The sequence below is a fragment of the Argiope bruennichi genome, chromosome X2 (assembly GCF_947563725.1).
Source record: "Argiope bruennichi chromosome X2, qqArgBrue1.1, whole genome shotgun sequence".
Taxonomy (NCBI): Eukaryota; Metazoa; Arthropoda; class Arachnida; order Araneae; family Araneidae; genus Argiope; species Argiope bruennichi.
Genome location: NC_079163.1, coordinates 35,611,965 through 35,637,655, shown reverse-complemented (window position 1 = coordinate 35,637,655; position 25,691 = coordinate 35,611,965). Strand labels below are relative to the sequence as shown.

Here is a 25,691-nt window from a genome sequence, read left to right as displayed (position 1 = left end):
GAGATTGGCTATTTCTAATATTTAGCCTTCCTTCGAAAAATTTTTCTCTGAAAGACGGGCCCAAGGAAGTCACTAATAATTATTAAATTTGTTTTTAATTTAGTATGTTTTAATTAAGTAAATTTTGATTTAGTAAGTTGTTTTACTTTAATAAGTTATTAAATATGTCAAAATGTATTTTGTTTCATATGTGTACTGTGCTTTCCTTTCAGTCAGTTGATCAATTTTTTAAAATAATATTTTATCTTGGATATTCTTGCGACCCCCCTCTAGTGTGCTCGCGCCCCCCTAGGGGGGCGTGCCCCACAGGTTGAGAATCGCTGACCTGTATTAGTTTTCTGTTGTCTCATTTTACAGAGCCAATATTAGTGTGACAGAAAGAAAACCAGTTCTGAAATTCTTTAAATAGTTTTTATACACTTTCCCGTTTTACTTCTCTAAGTCCTTCAAAATACTCCAAGATCGTCGGGATATGTAGAGCTTCATAAATTTCTTGAAAACTAATGATGGTATTCACATCGGTTCACATGGTACAATCACTACTTCTTTGTCCGCAGTTCTGAGTTTATTGTCCATTTTTCAAAAGTGGTGAATGAAGTTTCCCATTTCAAATCAGCGATTGTGGCAACCACAAGGACACATTTCTGGAGACTTGGCCGTACTCTGATTTAATATATATATATATATATATATATATATATATATATATATATATATATATATATATATATATATATATATATATATATATATATATATATATATATATTATTAAAAATATAATTTTGCTTCAATAATGAAATACAATATTGTACAATATTAATTTTCCAAATTTTACTATATTATACAATGCTTTGTGCTATTTGAGTGTCATTGCTGCTGAAACCACCAAAGATAATTTTCCTGTAGTAGCTCCCTGTTATAGCTTCCTGTAGTGCACCATCAGTTCAAAGAAGGTAGTGATGCAAATTCTCAGGAATTTGATAGATCTTTGAGTGGTCAGGTTCAAAATTAATTGATGAAAGCAGGAATAAATAATCTCTTTGTCACCATCCAGTTTCTAAAATTGATCTTCCTTCTTTAACTATGAGCAAAACAAAGAAAAGTACATCTGATTAGTACAAAATGAACTTCTTCCCCTTCTTCCCGCTAGAGGGTCGATGCAAAATTTTCATTCAGCTAAAAACTTCATAAATAATTATTTTTATATGGGCCTAAATCGAAGTTAATAGATCTTTGGATGGTCAATGATAAATATTGCTTTAAAGGGGGAATTAAGATACGTTATTGGGCGTTTACATTAATTATCAATTTACATTGTTTATATAATCTTTAAGTACAATAAGAAAAATTTTAGGGCTTTATTATTCGTATATATATATATTGTTTATTTATATAATATTACTATCACTTTCGGTTTTGTTTTTGTTTCCAGTATTTTCATTTTGTATTTCTATTCTTGTTTTTATTTAGTGCACAACTAATAATATCTATATTAAATCTGTAATTTATTATTTTCCTTGCTTATAATTTTTCCGTCGTTGAAAAGACTGAAATTTGAAAATAAATAAATGAAAAACATATACTTACTCTTTCACCCTCTTACCTCTTCTACGTCTTAATTCCAAAGAGCATCAAATCCGAACAAAAACAACCGTCTTCTAACTGTGGAATCTGAATCTGGTTGGTCATCGATATGTTAGGTAATAAATTAGCATAAATGAGTAGTCAGTAGATATGGTGCCAGTGAGAATCATATGCTGCTTGATTCTTTAAAAAAACACTGCTCAGAATTGATTTAAACTTGTAGATATAAAAATGCCTCGGACATCAGAACCGAGTACTATAGGACAAACCTACAAATTAGTTGTTGTAGGTGGTGGAGGTGTTGGCAAAAGCGCTTTAACTATTCGTTTTATTCAGGTAAGTAAATGTTAAGAAGTTACATAATGAAATATTTGCATAATCAATTAAAAACTTGTGAATAAACCAAGTGGACTTTTATGATGAAATCTTTGAAGTTTATTGTGTCATTAATTTACTTCAAATTTTAAGTACACAATATTGTCCCATCTGTTATTTTAAAGTGATTTTTAAAAAATGAACTTAATTGTTACCATACACTTAAAATTTTCAGCAGATATTTTGTCTATTTACAGTCCTGACAGATTTGTACTCTTTGTAAAAGTTTCCGGAATATTTGATTTAATAATAATATATTTTAATTGTAATTTGCGACTTTTTTTACTTTAAATTTTTAAGGTTGTCCTTCTTCCAACTGTAATTTATTTCTGATCCAATTTATTGTTCATTTTGTTGTTTTGGGAGGGTTGATGACATTTTTGAATATATCTTGTTTAAAATCGAATGACTCATTTTTTGCAAGAATAGAAATTCCTTGTGTATGATGTCCCCCTGATGGAAATCTCATGTATATGATGTAGTACTCGCTCTTGATTTACGATATTCGCTCATAATTCAGTTAAACAAAATTTTCAGAATTAATGAGCAAAATCAGCATGGCAATTGGTTTTCTGTGATAGCTTGTATCTATAACGATATTTTAAGTTAATTTGTTTAGTTATACCAATTCTATCTGAAATTAGAATTTTTTTCAACTTTAATACTAGGTCTTTAAAATTCAAAAATAAAAAAATTTGTTATATTATTAGACATGTTAGAAAGAATTATTATAAAAATTTCAAAACATTTTGTTAACAATAAATTTGGAATTTTTTTTTCTATTAATGTCACTCAAAAAAAAAAAATGCATTTCTGTTATTTCCTTTCTTTTGGTTATTTAAATTGCTATTAATATTTATGAAATTGCCATTTAACAGAAATTTTATTCTTCAGATTTCTTTTATGTAAAGATGTTAAACTGTTTGTGCGTGTAATTATTTTATAAATAATAGCATGTATCAAAAAAATAGTTTTAGCTCAAAATATTTTATAAAAATTTAACAGGTAATATTTTATAAAATACTTTCTGCCAATCAGATAGTGAATTGATTGTAAAATTGTGCTATGATTCTTGATTGTTAAACCAAGAATTCTTACAATTTCCTCTATTTCTGAATTTTTATACTTTATTCTTATAATTTTAACTATGTAATCATTGTTTAAGTGCATTGAAATCTATAGTTTTTAAGAAGTTAGTGATAGCATAATAGAGAAATTCTATTCATAACTTTGATTGCATGCATTATTTTTTATATACAGTAATGATTTAGTAATGTTAAATTATTACAGTTTTAGGTTCATTTCATATTTTAAGATTTTTTTTAATGTATTTTTCTCTTCTAGTCATATTTTGTCACAGATTATGATCCGACTATTGAAGATTCCTACACAAAACAATGCGTTATTGATGGACAAGTAGCACGTCTAGACAGTAAGAATTGAGATAGTCTTTTTAATTTAATTTGACAATTTAACTTGGTTAATAATTTGGCAGGATTTTGATATATTTGCCACTCAACTAATATATATAATCATTTTTCATTTTCAGATTATAAAAATGGATTATTTTACTTGTGAACTGTTTAATCTGTTTAAATATTGTTTTTAAAAAATCCTTAGTTAATACATTGAAAAGAAAAACAAATTTAAAATATAAATTGGCAGTAAATGCATGAATGCAATTCTAATTTTTAAGAAAAATATTTTGGAATTATTGTTCAGATTTCTAGAAGGAATATTATTCATAGAGGACTTTTTTCAGGGGATTGTGCTTTTTTCATAGTGTTTGTCACATGCTTGGAATTTGTGACTTTCCATCTTGTGAAATATTTGTTAGATGTTTTGTATGTTAAATAAAAGAATTTTTTAAAGATTATAAAAAGTGTCTCCAACTACTGAAAACTAATTAGCTGATTGGAAAATCGCAAGAAATAGTTTTGTAGAATAGCTTTAAAATTAGAAAGTCATTTTAAAGATGTATTTTCAAATATAAAATATTTGTCCTCGAGTAATTTTTTTATGGGAGATCTTCATAAATTTTTGATTTAGTATAAAATTTAGGTAGATAAGTAAAATAGTTTAATATTGCTTAATAAAATGAATTATTCTTTTAAAAATGTAAAACTTTATCCAAAAGACTTATTGGGCTTGTCTAAATAATAAATTAGTATATTTTTAGTTTATAATTTTGGTGTATTTCTAAAATGGAATACTTTGTAAAATTTTGGTAATTCAATGGTATTTTAGTATATAATATAAATCGTCAAATAAGCTTAACAATCTGCAAGTAATAACAACCTTAATTTTTAAAAAATAATAAGCACATTGTAAATCTTATTAAGAATACAAAGAGTTTCATGTTCATATCTGCCTCCATTTTTCTTGAGTAAAACGAGCATTTTAAATAAAATTAATTGCAGATAATAATTTGTTCGTAGTTATGTTTGGATGAATTTTATATTGCTTATTATAATATTGGTGATTATCCAAATTTTTAAGTGTTTGAAGTGATGTGTACTCTTTATCAACTTTCTTTATCCGAAATTTACATTCCTTTCTTGATTCATTTATGACCTTCATAGAAATCTTTTTATTTTTTTTATTTTATTAAAAGCATCTTAGTATCTTCATCTAGTCATGATTTTTACTAGTATTTTTTATTTTTGATTACTAATAAGTTTTGTTTCAAAATTTTATTTTGCAGACTTTTATAATCTCTTTTATGAATTGTTTTATTATATAACTATTTCAGGATTTATTATAAGCATAAAACATAAATAAGAGTTATTTCTTATTTAGACATTTTATTTCTAGAATAATTGAGATTTTAAATTCTAACAATAGTAATAAAAAAAAATGAAATCATTGGATAACATTCCTTTATGTAAGCTTTTACTTTCATTTTTAAAATAATTATTTTGATTTTTTTTTTTTTTAATTTTTTTTTCTGGCCTTAAGAAGAAATTGAAATTAATATAACACTATTATTTTAAATGAATCGTCCTTGCATGTGAGGATTATTTTAAGAAGACTGAGAGCTTAGATTTATAACTTTCTGATGAAGCTTTTTTTTTTATTTTACTTCTTTTAGCATCTTTTTTAATAGAAAGCACATAGTATTACTGCAGGTTCTTCTTATTACAGTTATTGCATTCTATTTTTAAATTACGTTTATAATATTGTGGAATTTAATTTGGCGCTTTTGGTTAATTTTTTTTTATTAATATTCGGAATTCTGAAGCATTAATTACATATTTAATGAAACCTATACTTGAAGGTGATTTTCAAACATTTTTAAACACTGCCAACAAGCATGTTTTAAATGATCAGGATAAACTATCTAGTAGGAAAAATTTTTACCTCCAAGAAAAGTTTTGTAGTTTTTTCAATGTTGGTGTTTTTTGCCACTTCCTAACGTAGGCCAAAAATGTAGTAGAACAAATCGATTTTTATCTTGCCTTCTGAACTTTTATGAGGGAATGACTTTTATGATGAGGAAAGTGTAATGATAAAAATGCATGTTCACACATTGACGACAGTGCTGAAGTTCTTGAAATGTAATTTATATTTGACTCTTCTCATTGGTGACCCCCCCCCCCCCATGACAGTGAAGGTGTTAAAGAGTATTATGAAAGCTATCTTTTTAAAACATTCAAGCATTCTCTAGTTAGAACAGTTCTACAATAGTAAATAAAAAAAAAAAAGTTCAGTTAAAGTTAGTAAAGGTAATCCACATGATTTTGATTCCTGATTGAAATGAAATCACATTTATTATAATTAACATTTCGCATTTTGAACAAATAGTTAAATTTTTGTTTTAGTGTTTGGCTTAAAAAAAAATTCAACACAGCTTCATGACCTTGAAAATGCCTACTGTGGAATGAAAAGTTAAGGAAATATTTTGTAAAAAGAAATTGTTTTATCCTGTTGTTTAAAATTATTAAATTATACAAATTCAGGTAATTTGCTATCTTGTGTGGTACAAATTGCAAATCATGAGGCTAACCATTTTGTAAAAGTCTTGCATTACAGTAAGGAAAGGCTATTCGATTTCCTTATTATAACTGAAAAAATGTTAAGTTGGGGGAGGGGAAGTGACTTATTCTATATGTGCGACTGAAATATTGCACTTCATCAAATTTCAATATTAAATATTTTATAGAAAATTTTAATTTTGCTACTTTTAGGAATGTAGTTTCTAACCTCTAAGCTCTTAAAAAAGGCCGAAATAATTTGCTGTACTGTAAAAAAAAATGTTTAGGATAGGGGGGGGGGGGGAAAAAATGCTACAAGTCTTTTCCTTTAAGTTATATACATATAGAAAATCAGTATTTGAAATTAGAAATATCTGAAGATATTTATATATCTAGAAACTTGAGATTCTACTTCTATCTAGAAATAATTTTGTTTGTTTGAGAGAAATTTGGATAATGTTGTTTTTGTGTTGATTTAATTGAAACTTTGTGTAAACAAAATATCTATTTTTACTGTTGATGGTATTCTCTCTTGTAATTATATATATAAATTCTGAATTGTCATGCAATTTCAAAAATGCTTTTCTTGCCTAATTTTGGATGATGATGATAATAATTGTTGTATAGTTCTAGATACTGCTGGTCAAGAAGAATTCAGCGCTATGAGAGAACAATATATGAGATCCGGAGAAGGTTTCCTTTTGGTTTTCTCTGTAACAGACAGTAACAGGTTATTTTCATTTTATTTTAAAAGCATATATTAATAGCAAGAAAATACGTTATTATTATTACTTAAAACAGACAATCAATAAAGACAGCATTGATTTTTGGTTAATAAAAGAACTATTGATGTAATTTGGATGTATTGGATACAAAATATTAGTATATTTATATAAGGTATACATTTATTAATGGGGTTATTAAAATACCCATATAATAAAAGTTTTGCATTGTAAAATTCAAACTTATGTTTTCAAATAGAAATTAAATCCAAATATAAATGTACTTCTTATATTTCTGAAATTCAATATTAATATTTTTAAAATATTTATTGTCCATACCATAATATACATACTATAATATACATTGGTTGTGGTATGTATTTCTGTTGAAATATCCCATTTGACAATTAATTGTTTAATAATTGATATTGAATATTTAATTTCTTAATTTAGTAGTGTCAAGAGAGATAAGAAATTACTCTCGGAACTGCTGATACATTTAACATTCACCAAGACGTGTTTTTACAACTTTCTGACAACTGTTTTAAACTTTTTTAACCTTCATGTCTTTATAAAATAATTCTAAAAAATATTATTGGAAGAAATAGGTGTTGATTTTTACTTCCATTAGCTATTACATAGATTTTAGAAATATTAATTAAAACCATGGATCTAACTGATTTCTCGCTTCTCTCTCTACAAATTTTGATTTCTGTTTGAAGACAAATTTAAGAGTATAAGAATTTGATCAAAGCAAAAATATTTGAAGTAACTCAAAAATCCTATTATATCAAATATATACAGCTTTATCCACCTTTTATTAGTTTTTTTCATGGAAATAGTTATGTAAACTGGAAGAAAATGTAAATTGTAGGAAACAACTTGCATCAATTACCATTTATCTAAAAACTAAAAAATAAAAAGAAATTTATTAATAAAAGTAAACATTGAAAATCTAAAGTGTTAAATTATTCCTTTTTATTTTATATACATATTCTTTTTAGCTGTTGTTGTATTTTCATATTTTAAAATGGTCCCAGTCTTTAATTATTTTTTTCCCCTAATGTGAATTATTTCTGCTTTGCTATAATAGCAAATCTTTTTAATCAGAGGAGGTGGCAGAAATTTTTCTGATGGGCCAGGAACATTGTACATCTGATAAGGAGACAAGCAAAATTACAGAATTTGTTTAGCTTAGCTTTAAACTAACACATTATAATTTTATATTTCATTAAAGTTGATTAAGCATTTATAAGCTAACTCTGATATTATAAGTAATAATTTGCAATAATTACTTTAATAGATTTGGATAGTAAGAATTTCCAATGGGGAAACAAGAAGTAATGAAATATGAAAATTTAAGAACATAATCTCAAATGAAATGTACCTTGCTGGTATTGGATGCAAATTTTCGCATTATTTAAAATCTCGTAATGAAATAAATAATAGAAACAAGTGGAAATAATTAAATTATTGTTAGATGTCACTATTAAATTGTATTTTATTCTAATTGATTGAAAGGTTTGCTAATTGGTTCTATATGTAATGAAATCAAGGATTAAAGAGCTCTTTAAAAAATGAATTTGGATTGCTGATTAAAGGATACCGGTAATTATTGTTATTTTTGGTAAATATTTTTAAATTGCTACCTTTTTTAAAACTAGATCATAGGTACCCAATTTTTTAGTATTTTTCAGAGAATATTTTCATGCGATTAATTTCTATATGTAAGTATTTTCTTAAAATAACATTATGTATTTCTCAATTCCTAAAAACTAAAACAACTACATGCTTGTTTAAAAATAAGAACTATTGTGAATAACAGGAAGCATTCTTATACTGCAAAATTCATATGAATTTCTTTAACATTCTAATTACGTCTTTCTATAAGCTTTTGTATAAAAAAATTGCATTATAAGATATTTAATTTGAAAGCATAAGGTGCTAAAATTGAATTATAAAATTAGTTTGAATAAGAATTTTGAAATGTACAATTAGCTATATATCTTAACTATGTACAACTTCAGTTTTTTTGCCATATTACAATGGTTTCACATACAGTCATTACTGAAGGATACTTTTTACATTGCAAGAACAATAGCAATCTTTGAGTGTAGATATGGCCTAAATTCTTTAAATTAGATTTTTTTCCGTAGTTTGAAACAAGAAATCTTTATGTAATTGGCAAAATAAAGATGGGGGGAGGGGAAGCATATCACTTGATCACCAACTTGTTACAACCTCCTGGAAGTCATGTTGACCTGCTGGTAGGGTCTCCTTTTCAGGGCTAGAGCATTCTAGATTGATTCAAAGATTCCACTAAAGAATGCAGTATCGCCTGGCCTGGCATGTGTTAAATTCAGTTGTTGCCAAATGCTTTCTCATCATTGTGGTTTAAGTCTTAGTGAGGGGGAGTACTGATTTAGGCATTGACCTCATCATCCTACAATAATTTTAAATTGTGAAGCCCTTACCGAAATAGGCCCCCTGCTACCTTGGAACTTGATATAAATATAACTACAGAACTTACTAATAGTTTGTTTAGGACAGTTGTGTTGAATGAGGGACACATTTCCAGTTGGCAATTATTTAGAGTAACTAGGTTGACAGAGTTGACTAGGCAAGCAAGTCATCTAAAAAACATTAGTTCTGTAGATGTCAAATAAATAAATCTGTAAATGAATACAGATTTTATGAATGAAAAGATATTAAGATATTGACACTTTTATCGAATATTGTTCCTATTTTCATATAAGCTCATTTAGGTATGAAAAATATTTATAAACTGCTATAATATTATTTTGTACAAACATGGATACTGGCCAGTTTGGAGCCACAGTAGGTAAACAAAAATGCCTATTCATAAGGTTAATAATGTATATAAACCTTAAATCATTTGCATGTTAAAAATATGCTGAAATAAAAACTAAACTGATTATCTTATTGGAAAAAGCACTCGTAATTCAAGGCCACCAAATACCTAAATCTGCTACGGTGCTGATTCAATCTTCAAAATGCTTCAAGTTGCTATATAACTTTACCGAATAAAATTTAATGCATGTTTCGAAAAAGTAACGAGTTCATGAATGAATAACATTTATAATGAAAAGTGCGTTGTACATAAGAATAGAAAGCAAAAATTGTTTGTAAGAAGAAAAAAATAAGTTTGTAGCAAAAACAAGTGAAAAAACAAACAAACGGAATTTCTTTTTTTTCTTTTTCTTTTTGTATCTTAAAGAAGCTAACCCTTTGTAATAAGTTTTCTTTCCAAAAACATGATAGGAAAAATACTTAATGAACTATATATATATATAAAAAAGATATATTTATGCCATACCTTAAATTTATCTCCATGAACAAATGCAGTAATTTTACTTTGCTGGTAGGCTGATAATATTCAGAATATGAAAGAGCTCTTCAACTGGGAAGTGAACTTTTGATAAGACTCCTTGGGTTTCCTGTCTTTTATTACATAGTCCTATGTCTAAAAATGTAGATTTTTTGATTAAATTCTAAGAGGTAAATGTTACAGATTATCTTTTAACAAGTACTTGTAATTAAAACCAGGCATAAACATTTGATTTTTGTTGAATCAGCCATTAGTGATGCCACTCTGTCATCGGAATTATGCAATGAAGTGTATTGATAGCAGTTGGATTATGCTTATACCCATTGTGACAACAAAAATGAAATAAACAGTCAGTGTTTTCTACAATTGGCCGACCCCCCCCCCCCCCCCAAGCTTTTAAAAAGGAAAAGAAAAATTAGCTGTCCCATCACTCGTTTACCCATAAGTGATCCAGCTAATTAAACAAACATACAAGCATTGAAAAATCAATGAACTAAAAAATTTGCTTTTATCTTCACTTTTTTTTCTTACGATGCGTCTTTTCCTTGTAAAGATCAGAAAAAGCAGCTTCACAAGTAAAGATCAGTTTCCAAGTGTTTTTGTATGTGTATAAGATATGACATAGACAAGACAAGGTTAGGAAAGATCACCTTACAAGTCCTTTACTTTGAATATATAATAGTATTGGAAGCATTGCTATCATTAAATGCCATTTTCCTCGGTTTATTTTCAAATAGGAGACATCCATTTTGACATGCCTTTCCCTCATACACATTAAAAAAAAAAAGTGCTATCTGGAACATTAGAATTAGTTTAAGCACTGCATAATGCCATTGTTTTTAAATCTGAAGTATTAAAGTGTGCATATAATTTTTAACAATTCAAAATGCACCGAAATTTTCGCATATGTATGCTAACACTGGTAGAGTGCAATTGTTTTTTTACTAATCTATGCATTTCATAAAATGTATTAATCATTTGAGAAATATTCTGTTGCAGTTGCATTAATATTTTCGGTTTAGATGCATCTTGCTTCCTTGCAAACACATAATGCATACTCTCCAGATCGATTTTTAATTCTTGTGATTTGCTGTTATACAGTTGATTTAAATACGACGGTATCTTCTATTTTAAAAAATGTTCGCAACTGTTGTATCATCAATATATATATATATATATATATATATATGGAAGCTGTTCTTTATTCTCACACTAATTACCGACACAATAAAACCGTGAATGTCTCTTACTGTAGACGTATGTTATATATGATTTTATAAAATATTCCTTTATGTAAGGGGTTGCTTTCATTTTTAGATTAACTCAAAGTCAATTTTTTACACATCTGATTTTAAACGTATATACGAATTCCCCAGATTAAAGTAAATATTTTTAATAGTTTGCGATGTTGAGTAAACAGTTGATGACATATATGCAATTGAAAATTTGGATTTCTAATCTTCATCAAATTTCCTATTTATGATATATTTCAAAATTTAATGAATGTCTAAAAATAATTCTTACTATGGATCAAAATACTCATTATATAGGACTAATTTATACACTTTAAAAAGATATATATTATTTTGTATATATGTAAATTTTTGAATTTACACACTTAACTTTTAAAATAGAAATCAATGAAGATTTGATGCCAAACAAAGGAGCAAAACCTGAAAAATCACTATTCCAAATTTTATCCAATAATTAGGATGTGTAGCAATAACCAAAAACCTACAGAATAGTATGATTTTGAGTAGTATTTGGCAGGCATCTCAATTTTACAAATGGATTTTAAGGCAAAAATGAATGAATAAATAAATTAATGAAATGGAATGCAAAACAAAGCAATCTTTTATCTTTGATTTAAATTAAGATTAAAAAAAAAAGATAAATGCTAACTTGGGAGGGGGAGTTTTAATTACATTTTATGTGAAGCTTCGTTTGAGACAAATCGAATATGATTACAGTTATAGGTATGACTTTTGATTAATTAAAAATATATTTAATTAATGAAGCTATATAAAACTCTATACCAGTTCAAAAATTATGTTCAAGAAAATTAGGCAAATTGTATTATGGTAATGAACAACTTTGCATTTAGGGTTTTTTTTATGGTTACAATATCAGAAGTTGGGGCTTGAAAATCGTATTTAAATTTTAAACTTCAACTACTTTTTTACCAAGCTTGTGATACCTGTTGGAAAGCTTGTATATATTATATCACCTTTAGAACTCCTCATTAGTGGGAAATTGGAGAGAGTGAAATTTTCTTTTTCATGCATTTCTGGACAAATGGTATTCAAATCTGGTTTTCTGCGTGCTGAATGAATTTTTAGTTTTATTGTAATAAATTGCAGTTTTTGAATTCTAGAACTTTCATGCCACTATGTAAGTTTTATTTATGCAACCTGTGAGGGGAAAAAAAAAATTAAATTTGTTATGTGTTTAATTGTGAATGTATTGTAATATATTGTAAATATATTTAAAATAAACTATTTATATTTTTTTTATTGCTTAGCTTCAAAATTCACATTGTCACTGTTAAATGCTTTCAATTCTGTGTTTTCCTCAAGAATAAATATCTTTTCCCTTTATTTCTTATTATATGGATTTATTTCTCTATTAATTAAATTAGAATATTAATTATTAGTTTTATTCAAATGAATTTTTAAAAATATTTTTCAGCTTGGATGAAATGTACAGATTTCATAAACAAATTCTAAGAGTTAAAGACAGAGATGAATTTCCAATGCTCCTTGTAGCCAATAAGTGTGATCTGGACTCCCAACGTGTGGTATGTCTCATTTTATACAGTTGTTTACTAATTTTATTATATATTCCATACATATTTTTTTAATTGTGATTTTGCTTTGAATACAATCTTCTAAATTTAATTACACGTTCAATTTTAAAATACTGATTAAATACTGAAAATAAAATTTAATATTCATTGCTATCAAACTTATGCAACCATTGGGGTATAAATATAGCCTAAAGAATAGAATTCTGTTTTGATTTTACTGTAAAGATTTTATTGTTGTAATGTTGGGAATGGAAATCTGGAATGATTTTATTTATGGGCCTATATTATTTTAAACACATTGTACTTGAAAATCCATAATGGGATGAAGTGGAATTTAATTTTATAAATGTATCTCAAGAATGTCCAAAATATCTGCATCACCAGCTGCAGGGTCAAATTGTTGTCGAATCTTGCTTGCCTATATGTAAATAATAGTGATGAGGCTTGGAGATTAAAGGCCTAATTCAAACTAGATATATTAGGTTTAAAGATGCAATTTCTATAAAAGTATGTTTCTTTCTTTCTTTTTTTTTTTTTTTTATAAGCAATCCTGCTTTTTTCATTTATGTATCTTAGATTTCAATTGGATGTTGATTATAAGAGATTTCCACAATAAAACTTGTGAAAATACATATATCTTCTATATTTTATTACCACCGATATATAGATCTTCTTTTTTTTTTTTTTTTTTTTTTTTTTTTTTAGTATCAGTCATCTAATTACTTGAAATGTGAATATTAATTGGAGTGCAAAAAAATAATTAATAAATTTAAAGTATGTTGCAAGACCTTCTTGGTAATGAGCATGACAATATTTTGTTTGCTTTCAAATAAAATTGATTCGATCTTAATAAAAGTACAGAAAGTGATGGACGTAATAAAGTAAAAAGGTAAGAGAAAGAGGTTCTTATCGAAGAATTCTGTTATAATTAAAAATTTAAATGGTCAAATATAATACTCATTATTGACTCGCCATAGAATGTTGGATATATGGTGCATATTTTCAGACTTCTTTAATAATAAAATAGTATTCTAACTTTCAAGAAAATTCTTCACTTGAAATCTAACTTGCTGTTAAGGGGAATCTCATCAGTATTGTACCATTCGATCTAAAATAATGTTGGTTCCTCCAGTTAAAATTAGCTAACAATTTCTTGCAACTTTTTCTAATTTCAATTGGCATAGATTTAACTCATAAGATCAGATTGTCTGAGTACCAAGTGCCAAAAAATTGATAATTACTAAAAACCAGATGTTTTACTCGCCAAATGTCATATGAATTATTCTTTTTATATACAGATCCATTCATTAAATTATCTATAGCACTGCTCAACTTCAAAGATCACAAGCCGAGTCAGAAATGACCTTTCTGCTTTCTCATTTAAGGAAGGGGAAGAAGGAGCTGAATTCCTCTGTTTGAGAAGCATTTTTGCTCCTTTTTTTATGCGGATCCTATAAGAAAAACGAAACCATAGTTATCCTAGAGGATAATAGATTTTGGAAATCGCTTACTTGGGAAATCGACTACTATTGGGTTATTTAGGTCATATTTATTAGACGATTTTGGGCAAAATATACTGGTAATTTTAGAAGATGCTTTTATTTGGATTATTCTATAATTAATAATTACTGATTAAAAAGTGTTTAAATGCTTTTTTGCAAAACTTTTATCACAGGCATAATTTTTAATAATTCTTTTCTGTATTTAGGTTACATCTACTGAGATACAACAAAGAGCACAGCAGCTAAAAATTCCGTGCGTAGAATGCAGTGCTATGTTAGGGAGAAATGTTGAAACTGCATTTTATGAGCTTGTCAGACAAGTGAGGTGAGTTCGAAATTTGTCCTAATAAATAGGATTCCATTAAGAAATTATTTTTTCATTTTTATTTCAAAAGGTTAAATGCATCATTTCTTTACATTTGTGTCAAAGAATTTTGATTAACAGAACTACAACAGAAAAATGAAAATTTTTTAACATTTTATTGCTTGCCTATGATTTAGATTTACTTTTGAGCTTTGTTGTATTACTGAATTTAAGTTAATTTTAGTAAACTGCTCTGTCATCTGAAAATCTCAATATATATATATATATATATATATATATATATTAGTAGGCAGTTTAGTTTATTTTTTCTATAGTAGAAGTGAGGCTTAACGTATGTTATGTTATATGTTGTGTTTGTCAGTAGTTTTCAAAGGTAAGAAATATTCTGATATTGGACTTGGCAGTATTTTTGGAGTCCCACAATTTCAATTTGTAAGATCATGTTTATAATGGAGAAACTTCTGAAAAAGATTGAAGATTTAAAAATAAGGCTTATTATTGCAGGAAGTATGAATAACCTACAAGTTACTCCACAGCTGGTAAATGACTTTCCACCTTGGAAAAATCTTAATATGCAATTTTTAAACCCATTCAACACTTTTAACAAATCTGAGACAACAGAAGTTATATATCAGCAAATTTTCCTTGAACACAGACAGCAATACAAAGACTTTCTTCCAATTTATACCGATGGGTCAAAGTCATCTAATCATGTCTCTTTCGCTGTTGTCTTACCAGATACAGTCATTTCTTTTACACTTCATTCCTTTTGTTCAATTTTTATGGCAGAAATAACTGCGGTTTTATATGCATTAGAAGAAATTTCAGAGAGACGGAAAAAATTTTATTATTTATACTGACTCTCTAAGTGTGTTACAATCGCTAAAATCATTTTATCTTCATCGTCGTAATCATCCTTTGGTTTTCAAAATTCTAGATATTTTTAACAAACTGACTTCTCGGGATTTTATTATTTTATTCTGTTGGGTACCCTCTCATGTAGGAATTCTGGGCAATGAGGAGGCAGACAAGGCTGCTAAATTGGCAAGTATTTCAGCGTTCACATCTATTCCTGTAAGCGACTTAAATAAGCACACTAAAAGGCTTCTTTATTCCAAATGGCAAGCTCAGTGAGACCTTGAAACTAACAGTAAACTACATGCTATTAAACCTCATGTACAACCGTGGCCTTCATTACCTAATCGAAAAGCAGACACAGTATTAACCCGTTTACGTATTGGACATACGAGATTCACCCATCGCCACTTGTTGGTGAACAACCACCTCTATGTTCCCAGTGTGACTGTCAAATGTCTGTCCAACATATATTGTTAGAATGTCCAAATTTCAATGCTCAACGCTTGCACTTCTTTCAAAATACGAACACTCCATTACCTTTCTTACTTGGTAAGACACCACATGTTCAAATTTTTGCATTTTTGAAATCAATAGGTTTTTATCCACATATTTAAGTTTTCTTCATCTCTCTCAAAAGTTTTCATATTGTTTTTATAGCTGAAATTTTATATTTTAATCCTGAAAAATACAGTTTGGTGCAGCATAGCCAACATCATGGCTCTTGTGCCAATAAAATCCAGAAATCCAAATCCAGATTATAATGGTTGAAAACCTTGTTTTAATAATATTTTTAGTTAACATTTCAAAACAAATGAAAATGGTGATTGAAGTGTGCAGATTTCCAATTCAGGAAAATGTTACTTAATAATAATCTTTTTCATATGAATTTTTGAGGCATACCACAATGCATACTAAATTCTTGATAAATAAGTACTAATTATTCTTGTTTTATAATTTGGACATTAAAATTTGTTTGCAATAAAAAAATTACATGTTCCTTGAAAAACCTTTAAAAGCTTTTATTTAAAAATGTAAAAATAAAAATTCGTCTAAACAGAAACAAATAAATAATACTAAAATTTGACTAACTGAAAAAATGGTGCTCTGCACAAACACTGAAGAATCGTTTGAAAGATGCAGGTATGTCATTTTTGTTTGCAAGATGTTATGAATTTTCACTACAATTCATATATATTTCAGCCTACATATCATTTTTTAGGATCGTACTTGCTTTATTACTTTTTTGCAATTATGAATAATACGATATTTGAGGAATAAATTTACTTATATTTTACATTATAGATAAAGCTTTTTTTATTAATTGATATTTTTCTTAATCCCCAAATCAGCTCAAAAATAGCTCTTTTCCTCCTTTCATTATTTATGCTGATTTATGCATAAAAGATATTCATAGTTTTTGAGAAGAAATAATAATAAAAACATCTTCAATGTGTGGTTAATAAAAATGATGAATATTAAAAAAAAAAAAAAAAACACCCTGAGAATTAGCAACTTTTAGAAGAAATCAAATTTATAAGAACTAAGGCAAAAAAAAAAAAAAAAAAAAAGCAAACTGTACTCTTGATACAGTAATATAAATTTGATCTTAATTGAAACTATTAGCACTAGTTTTAATCGCTATACATGTCAATGCAAATTAGATTATTGAAAAGATGTATTTTGTAATATTTCAGTCAGCTACTAATGGGTGTCTTCTCCCACGCCTTTTATTTTTATTAGAGGTCTTTGTAAAAGTCCTTGTCATGTTATCTTTTCTTTCAGTATCTTAATGCCATATCAACTAAACTCATTGCTAAAAGCACGATTGATGAGTATGAATAGACGAAATTTGTGAAAAGGGGTATTTGATTCGCGATGGCTGTTATTTAAATGGTCAATATTTTAATGAAAATTGCAGTGTTAATCTTAAAATCTATACAAAAAAAAGTTTTAAATCTAGATGATTTATAAATCGTCTTAACAGTAAAGATTCTAAAATATCAAACTTCGGAAATAATCAGCATAAAGCTTAATTTTTTCCTATAGATACAGACCACTCATTACCAGAGGAGTGTTTTTACAAAAATACCCTCGGATCACCCCCTACCAGTTCTGTTTAAAATTGTAAAATGCCATTATTTACAAAATAGCTATTACTTCTGTAATTAATGATTGGATTAGATAATCTTGTCTTCATCTTATTTATTATTAAATTGCCCACAAGAATAATTAATATTTATTTAAAACTTAATGTTTATATTAAGTTTTATATACAATTAAGTTTTTATATAATAAGTTTAAGTTTTTATAACTTAATATTTGTATTAAACCTGATAGTTTTTTTTATATAAATTTAAATTATCTGTGGAAAGAGTAGCTTTATTGCTTACAATTCTTTAATTTTTCTGCTATGCTTTTATATTTAATATTATGGAAAAGTTATTCCTTTAAAAGTTGTAGCCGACACCTTTTAAAAATCTACTTATATACATTTATCTTAATTTATGTATAATTCTAACACAGAAAAATAGGTAAGCAACCTCGTTATGCGATTTGGGAACCATTAAGCACCCTCAGTTATATAATGAAGGTTTAATACTTTTTAATTTATACTTGATACTCTGAATAAGTACGTTGTATTTGGAAATTAGTATATTTCAAGAACCTCTTGGCTAAGTATCCACTGTAACACTGACTTTTGAAAAACACACCCTATAATCTATTTGAGGAAACAAATATCTTAGCAGTCCATCTACAGTTTGTTTCTATTCTTAGTTGTGGTTCAGAAAAGTGCAATTACAATTTCGTCTTTATTGTGATATTCTATCAACCATTGTCTTTAAGTCTTCAGAAATTGTAGCATCAGCAAAAATGTATTAGTGATGTACTGATAATTATATTTAGGCTTGGTGGATTCATCATCTTTGTTCTGTTGGCAGGATTACGGAAAGAAGTGGTTTATAAGCACTATGGGTCTCAATGCTGGCAACTGTAAGCCACATGATAAAAGTAGCACTTACATGAATGCATTTGAGCATACAGTTTAACTCCTTGTCTCGCATAAATTTAACGATGAACAAATTTTGACTGTTTATAAACACAATGCACTTTTCGAAAAAATAATGCAATAAATTAATCCAAAAGGAACAAGGTATTCTTGAAAAATCTGAAGCAGTTAATATTTAGTAAAAAGTAAATTATAGTTTGAAGAACATTAAATATTTGATTGAAGCACCTAATGCACTTTGATGTGCCTTGATCACATGATGCGATTTATTTTTGCTTAAAGACTCAGGATGAGATTTACATTTAAATGCAACCATTAAAATGTTTCCTTAATTCCATGCAGCTGCATACTTACTCCTATTCAGAATCTACTCAGTTGCTGATTCAACAGATTATTGGAATCCGAAACTATCGAACAAGACGTGACGCGCTCTCAGGTAAAGTTTTTATTGTTGCGCGAAAAAGGTCAGAAACATCGACTGATGTATACAAAACAGGGAGAGAGAATCTGAATTGCAAAGGTTATAAAAATGGAACTGAACCATACTTCTGTTGTACTGAATTCCTTTTATTTCTAAATAAACAAATCTTTAATAAACTGATTTTAATAACTTTTAATGCCTATTAAACTAGGCAGGTTAAAGGCATAAAAACATTAGAGTTAACATTATTAAACAAACTCACCTTCGCAGATGCCATGAATTTAACAGCAATGTGTCCAATATGACTGCTGCTTTTACTTGACTAGTGGAGTATAATTCATTATCTGTCCACTTGTCAGCAGAATTACTGGAACCAGATAAATGGTTGCTAAATTCACTCCTGTATAAAAGAAATGGGAAAATAATAGAACCAAATCTAAATATAAAAACAGTTCATTAATAAGAAGATAATATAAAGTAGTATATAGATTAAAAGTAATAGTATTCTAGTGCTGAATGGATTATCTGTGATACTATAAAGCATTATTAATTGTTGTGTGATCATACTTTTAAACATTTGGCAGCCAGTGACATTGCCGATCCATTGGTGGTATATAAAGGAATGGTCCTTAGTGAGTTTGAGTTGAGGAAACCTTCCAAACGAAACTGGCATAAGCATTAGAAATTATGTAAAAATCATTTTAAAATGTACTGCTTTTTCCTCAAAAAACCGAGTTTAAAGACATAGATTTAATAATTATCCCATTAATCTATGTTGCATTTTGTGGCAAATGTTATCCCTTTATATTTACTTTATTTACAAATTACATAAAACATTAGTTTTATTATAGTATTTCTGACTCTTTGCAATTTTGGGGCAGTTGCTTTGCTCATTGAAGTTTCTACTCTCCTTTCTTCATTCAGTATTAGAATCGAAAATAAAGAAGTAAAAATGCATATTAATAAATAAAAGAAAGTATAGGCTTTAAAATATTTAGAAATAGTTTTTGTATGATTTCAAAATTCATAGGTGGTAAATTGGTCCATGTATAAGTGGCATTCTGAAATTATGGTTATCAAAGAAGTTCTGAATATTTCAAACGAATGGGGCCTCCATTGTTTATCTTAATGATAAGTTTGGTGTAGCTTTTAAATGTCCTTTGTTATATATTCAGACAGGTCTTGTGACAGGTGGCCGAGTTAATGTGACGCACCAGCAAGTTTGTGTACTTTAGTAGAGATTTTCGATGGAAGATGTTTGGTTTCCACTGAATGTATTTTTTATGTTTTGCTTTCATATTCTGAATGCATTGAAAGGAGCTGGAAATGACATGCTTTTCTGAGAACTTCCATTTCAACGGGGGGGGGATAGGTTAATTGTGAAGATTGACCTAAGACCCTGCAGATAAACTATTGATAATTGCTAACATTGAGAAATGTCGAACAGAAATTATTTCTAGTAAAAATAAAATTGGAACAGCAACTAAAAAGAGAATGTGATCACTAAGAGGATAAAGATAGGCAACCAATAGATTTTACTTTGAGCAGGAATATGATTTAGTGATTGCTTGGACGCATGCTAAGGAAGGCAAGAATAATTATTATGTTAGTTGTATTTTTCATAAGAGTAAAGTATTCAACAACTTTAAACAACTAAAATATTTAAAGAGAAGGCAGAATGAGGTTTCATTACTAGTTCATACCTAATTTAAGGAACTTTAAGTGAATTGAATATTATTATTATTTTTTTTTTTTTTTTTTTTTGGAAAGTCTGAGTGTTGATGTTAGAAGTTTTGTGAATCATGCAACGAAGTGCCTCCTTTCTCAGGTGGTGATGGTTCATAAATCGCCAATTATACCAGCGTTGTGACCTGAATTGTCACTTTAGGTGGTAAATGTGGATCTTATAGGTCCAATAGATCTTCTGAGTTTGAAGGAACATAAATATATCTAGTTGATCAACATTTTAGATGAGGATGAGAATATACCTCTTACCAGTCTTAATACTAAAGCTATCTTGTCAGGCATTATTGTTTGTTTTCTCAGGTAGGGGTATAATTTATGGAATGCTTCAAGAGAACATGCATGCATATATGAAGAAGGTAAATGTTGGCATTTATGAATTCTGCAATTTTTATGGATTTCTGAGTATTCTATTTTTGTTATGATCTATAAAGGAGAATCAACTTTAGGTGTATCCCCATTTCAGTTATTGTATGGTAGACAACTTCAAACTCCACTATCTATATTAAAATCCATTTGGAGGCTGAACACAATTTGCAGTTGGACACCACCATTGTGTACCCATATTTGGAAAATGTGGTTAAAACTTGAAAAAGCTGTACAACAGTCTGAATTCCTTTTTGAAGTACAACAAGAGAAAACCGTATGCTATCATAATTTAAGATTGTTTTAATTTTTAAATATCAAAATTTTTTACAGTAGGAGATGAAGTAATTGTATTGATTTCAAACTCATCTCTGCTATTCCAGATAGCATAGTCTTTGAACTTTTTTTTTTCAAAGGCGAAATTTTCATTCATTTTTTGTTAAAAAATACTTGATGGTTCAAAAAAACACATGTATTAAGATAAATAAATATAATGTGTGAATTCTGTAATTATTATTTTTGTAAAGGAAAGAGTTTGGAAATGTCTCATTCATGTTAACCATTCATTGTAAAGGCTTAACAATTTTTTTTGTATCCATTGCAGTCTTAAAAATTTAATTAGATTTTTAATTGAGAACTATTAAAAAAAAATAGGTTTCTTTTTTTAAGGCCAATGCAGTGTACTCTGGTTGGCAAACACAAAATAGGTCTTGTAAACAGTGTGGTACAAAAAAAAAAAAAAGCCTTGGTGTGCCAACAATCAGATAGGCAAAGTGGGTGGACAATTGTCTCGATGTCTACATTTTTTCTATCATAATGTAGTGTACCAGCCAGTAGTCAGTATATAGTTTTTTTGTGATATTTTCCGAGTTGTTAAATTTTCATTTACTTTTCAGGGGCTGTCTTCTCAAACATTTGAATTAAAATCAAGCACCTTTTGAATTTTAGAGATTATTCAGTGATAGGATTTAGATTGTGTTCAAAAGTTGCTGTGTTTATTCTTCAATTACTATAAAACTATTTAAAATTGCTTTTAAATTTGAATCTTAAATGTTTGTTAATTGTAAAATGCTGAAACCAGTTCTCTAAACAAGACACACAAAATGGAATGTTTTTTTATTAGAATTTGCTACTGATTAAATTAATATAAATTAGATAAAGTGATTAGTTAAATAAATGAATTCAATAACGATAATTAAAATAAGCTTTTTATACAAAGTTAAGTAGGGAACTTCTGAAATCTACATTGCTTAAGAGTCGGAGGATTTAGTCTGACCCAGTTCGTGGTGTATGTGTCTCGTATAGATAGGAAGTAGAACACCAAGTTGAGGAATTAAGGGATTGAAAGTGAATAGAGCCATCTGAGTCTAAATTTGTCTTTCCAATAGTTTATACAGCCAAAAACGATTCCAAAATTAAAAAGCGCTGTGATTTTCTGGCATTAAATACCCTTATGACGATACAAGCATTTTGTATAATGAACATGCTGAAGATGAATTTTATTGCAGTCATCTTGCTTATTAGTTCAACTATTTTGAAAATATATTTGCAGATGAAAATTAACAATGACAATAAATCTTTATTAGAGTTTTCCATTATAATGTGATGTACCAGCCAAAAACTATGATAATTGGTCTTGTTAAAACACTCATGATGCATGTATGTGTAATGAGCCATCTTCATATCTACTTTATATCTCTAATTTTCTATCTCCTTTAAACGATCTTTGCAATTAAAAACTCCTGGAATATGACATTTTATATAATCCCGTGTTCTTATTTTCCTACTCGTTTATTGTAAATGATTTGAAGGGCAGGTCATTGAAAAGCTCTATATTCATTCCCTTAAGTATGAATAAAGCTTTGATACATACATTTCCAATATGATTCTTTATTCTTGATACACAAAACTAAGATTATGGAGACTGCACAATTTGATATTTCATTACATTAATCATCATATCTATGTTAATATTATTGCTGTGATATTTGTTATATGTTTTTGTTTAAAGAATTCATTGAATGTTCTAAAAAGAATAAATACTTGCGATGAAATGGGAAAAAAAAAAAAAAAGAATTTTCCGAGAGTAATCTTATTAAAATAGATGAAAAAAGTGATAACAAAATGGATGTTTATAAAAAAAATTTCTTTATTATTGTAATATAATTCTTCCTGAACTTTTCACCAAACAAAAACCAATGTCATTTATGAAAAGTTTTGATGCATATTTACTACATTCAAATGTTTTTAATAGAAAGAATCTTAAATAAGAAAATTAGCTTATACAGTATTTGATTTCACATTTAACAAGAATGTGAGAAAAATCTGTTGTTCCATTTATTGATATATTATCTTATTTTACTCGTTCATACTTCTACTTATTTTGCATTTACAATTTTTATATATATAATCTTTACACATTCATTCGTATATCTTTGTGCAGAATTTTCCAAAAAAATTTATATTTATTATTTTATAATTCAAGACTTTTCCAGAACTTTCTGTAATATTATAATTCCCATCCTTTCTGATATATTATGCATGGAATTTTTTTTATTTTTTATTTCAAATGTTTAGAGAATGTACGTATTTCTCCTCTACTTTTTGTATTATAACTATCTTTAGAAGAAAATATTAATATTTAATTATCTAAAGTAATATTCAAATATTTCTATTATTATTATTAAGGGATTTAAATATTATACAAAATTAATATAACTTTGGTATAAAGATTCATTATTGGAGTATATATAAGTAGTAAAAATAAAATGCCAGGGCTAACTTCATATTAAAAATTTAACTCTTCTGTTATTAAAGCAATCTAATATATCCGTTATATTCTCTCATATTCAAAACCTCAACAAATTTTTTCTATATGTTAAAGCTTAAGGTTATTTGCAGTATTTATTTATTACATTCCTTAAAACAAGTAATGTTTTAAATAACTGTATGCATACAATAATTTGTACCTGCTTTATTTCATGTTGGAAAAGTAATATTTCTTGCATGCATTTTTTATTATAGGAAATTTCAAGCAGCAGAGAGGCCTCCCATAAAACCATCCAAGTCAAAGCCTCGGAGAAAATGCACTCTTCTTTGATGCCCATTCTCCTGCACATCTTTTATTTGAATCCATTTCATGATTATATTCACACTTAAAACAAAACATGTTGGTGAATTTCTTTTAAAAATACTTGTTCATTTTTCTTTGCCATGGCATTTCCTTGGCTGGATAGAATACGTAACTGATGCAATTTTATATCATTTCTACTTAAAATTATTTACAATGTTATATAATGTGGCTTCTCTTAACATTGTGGAGCTCAATGATTGTACATTTACAATTTGCATAGATTGTATTTTTTAAAAAAGAAATGATTTTCATACATACATTTCAAAAGGTATATTGAATACAAAAATTGGTGAGAATATATCAATATCCAAACTATATTTCACATTTACTTAAAATTTTTGAATGATATTGATTCATATCAGATTTCTATGAACTGTGAATATATTTTAATGTTTCACACTGTATTATTTATTGTTAGTTATCATCTTCACTGTTTTGCTTTTGTCTTAGAGATAAGACAAGTTGATCCAAAGATTGCTATACATTATGTATGCAGTATTATGTTTATTTTTGTCTTATCAGTGATGTGCTACATTTTATAGTGATTGATGTATATGTGTATAGTCAGTGTTGCTCATTGCCTTTAGATAGATTTTGAACACAAGGAATTTTACATTGTAATATTTATATAAGATGAATTTTGACAAATTTTGCATAAAAACAGTTTTTCTGTTTTATGCTTAATTTTTTTCCCTTCAATGAATTGTTTATTTTTGGCATAGCATACGTTTTTAAATAGTCCTAAAATGTACTGTGGGCTGTTATTGTAACGTAGATTTTTTCAACAGTTGTATTAGACATTTCCTTCATCTTATTTCCCACAATAATGTCAGTCTAATAAACTTGAGCCTTTAATTTTAAGCCATCTTATAATTTATTATCTAGAGAAAATAGCATCGAATACATAATATAAAGAATTGATTTTATGAAAAGTAACTTATATTTTGTAAAATGAATTTTCAGAAGAATCGGAAGTATTTCGAGCACTTTTCTTATGATTGATGAAACTCAATATCTTTGTAATGTTTTAATTCTAGCTCTGTTTTAATGCTGGGTAAATTAAAAATTTTTTATTCTTCTAAGAGTAAAGACTCTATAATATATGCAGCAAAGAAAAGCTTTTATATATATATATATATATATTGTATCTTATGCCATGTTTTATCATTTGAGTAAAGATATTTAAATAAATATGCATGGAATTAATGAATTTTATACTATTTAATCATTGTGGCTGCTTACATGTTATGAGCCTGTTTATTTGAATCTCATGTACGTGATAACAGTAGTTGTACAGTTAGATTTTGTGTTGTGATACAGTTTATGAATCAGTGTATCAGATAACTTAAGAGATCATTCTGTTGTTAATGAATTTTTTTATTATTATGGAGCTATTATTTGAGGTGTACAATTCATTTCAGAAAGTTTTTAAGTAGGTTTTTTTTTTTTGTATTATTAAATTATTTAGTACTATGTAAAGTTATTTGCATAGACATTGTTATTATTATTTTTTTTTTCATTAT

At 27.5% G+C, this 25,691-nt stretch overlaps 1 protein-coding gene across 1 annotated transcript; it reads left to right on the top strand.

The window, feature by feature from the left end:
• Nucleotides 1-1,616: 1,616 nt before the first annotated feature.
• LOC129960069 (ras-like protein 2) lies at nucleotides 1,617-25,691 on the top strand. The gene is made up of 6 exons (XM_056073147.1): nucleotides 1,617-1,923; nucleotides 3,307-3,394; nucleotides 6,564-6,666; nucleotides 12,696-12,804; nucleotides 14,522-14,640; nucleotides 24,060-25,691. The coding sequence occupies exons 1-6, from the start codon at nucleotides 1,819-1,821 to the stop codon at nucleotides 24,133-24,135; spliced, it is 600 nt and encodes a 199-aa protein (XP_055929122.1). The 5' UTR covers nucleotides 1,617-1,818; the 3' UTR covers nucleotides 24,136-25,691.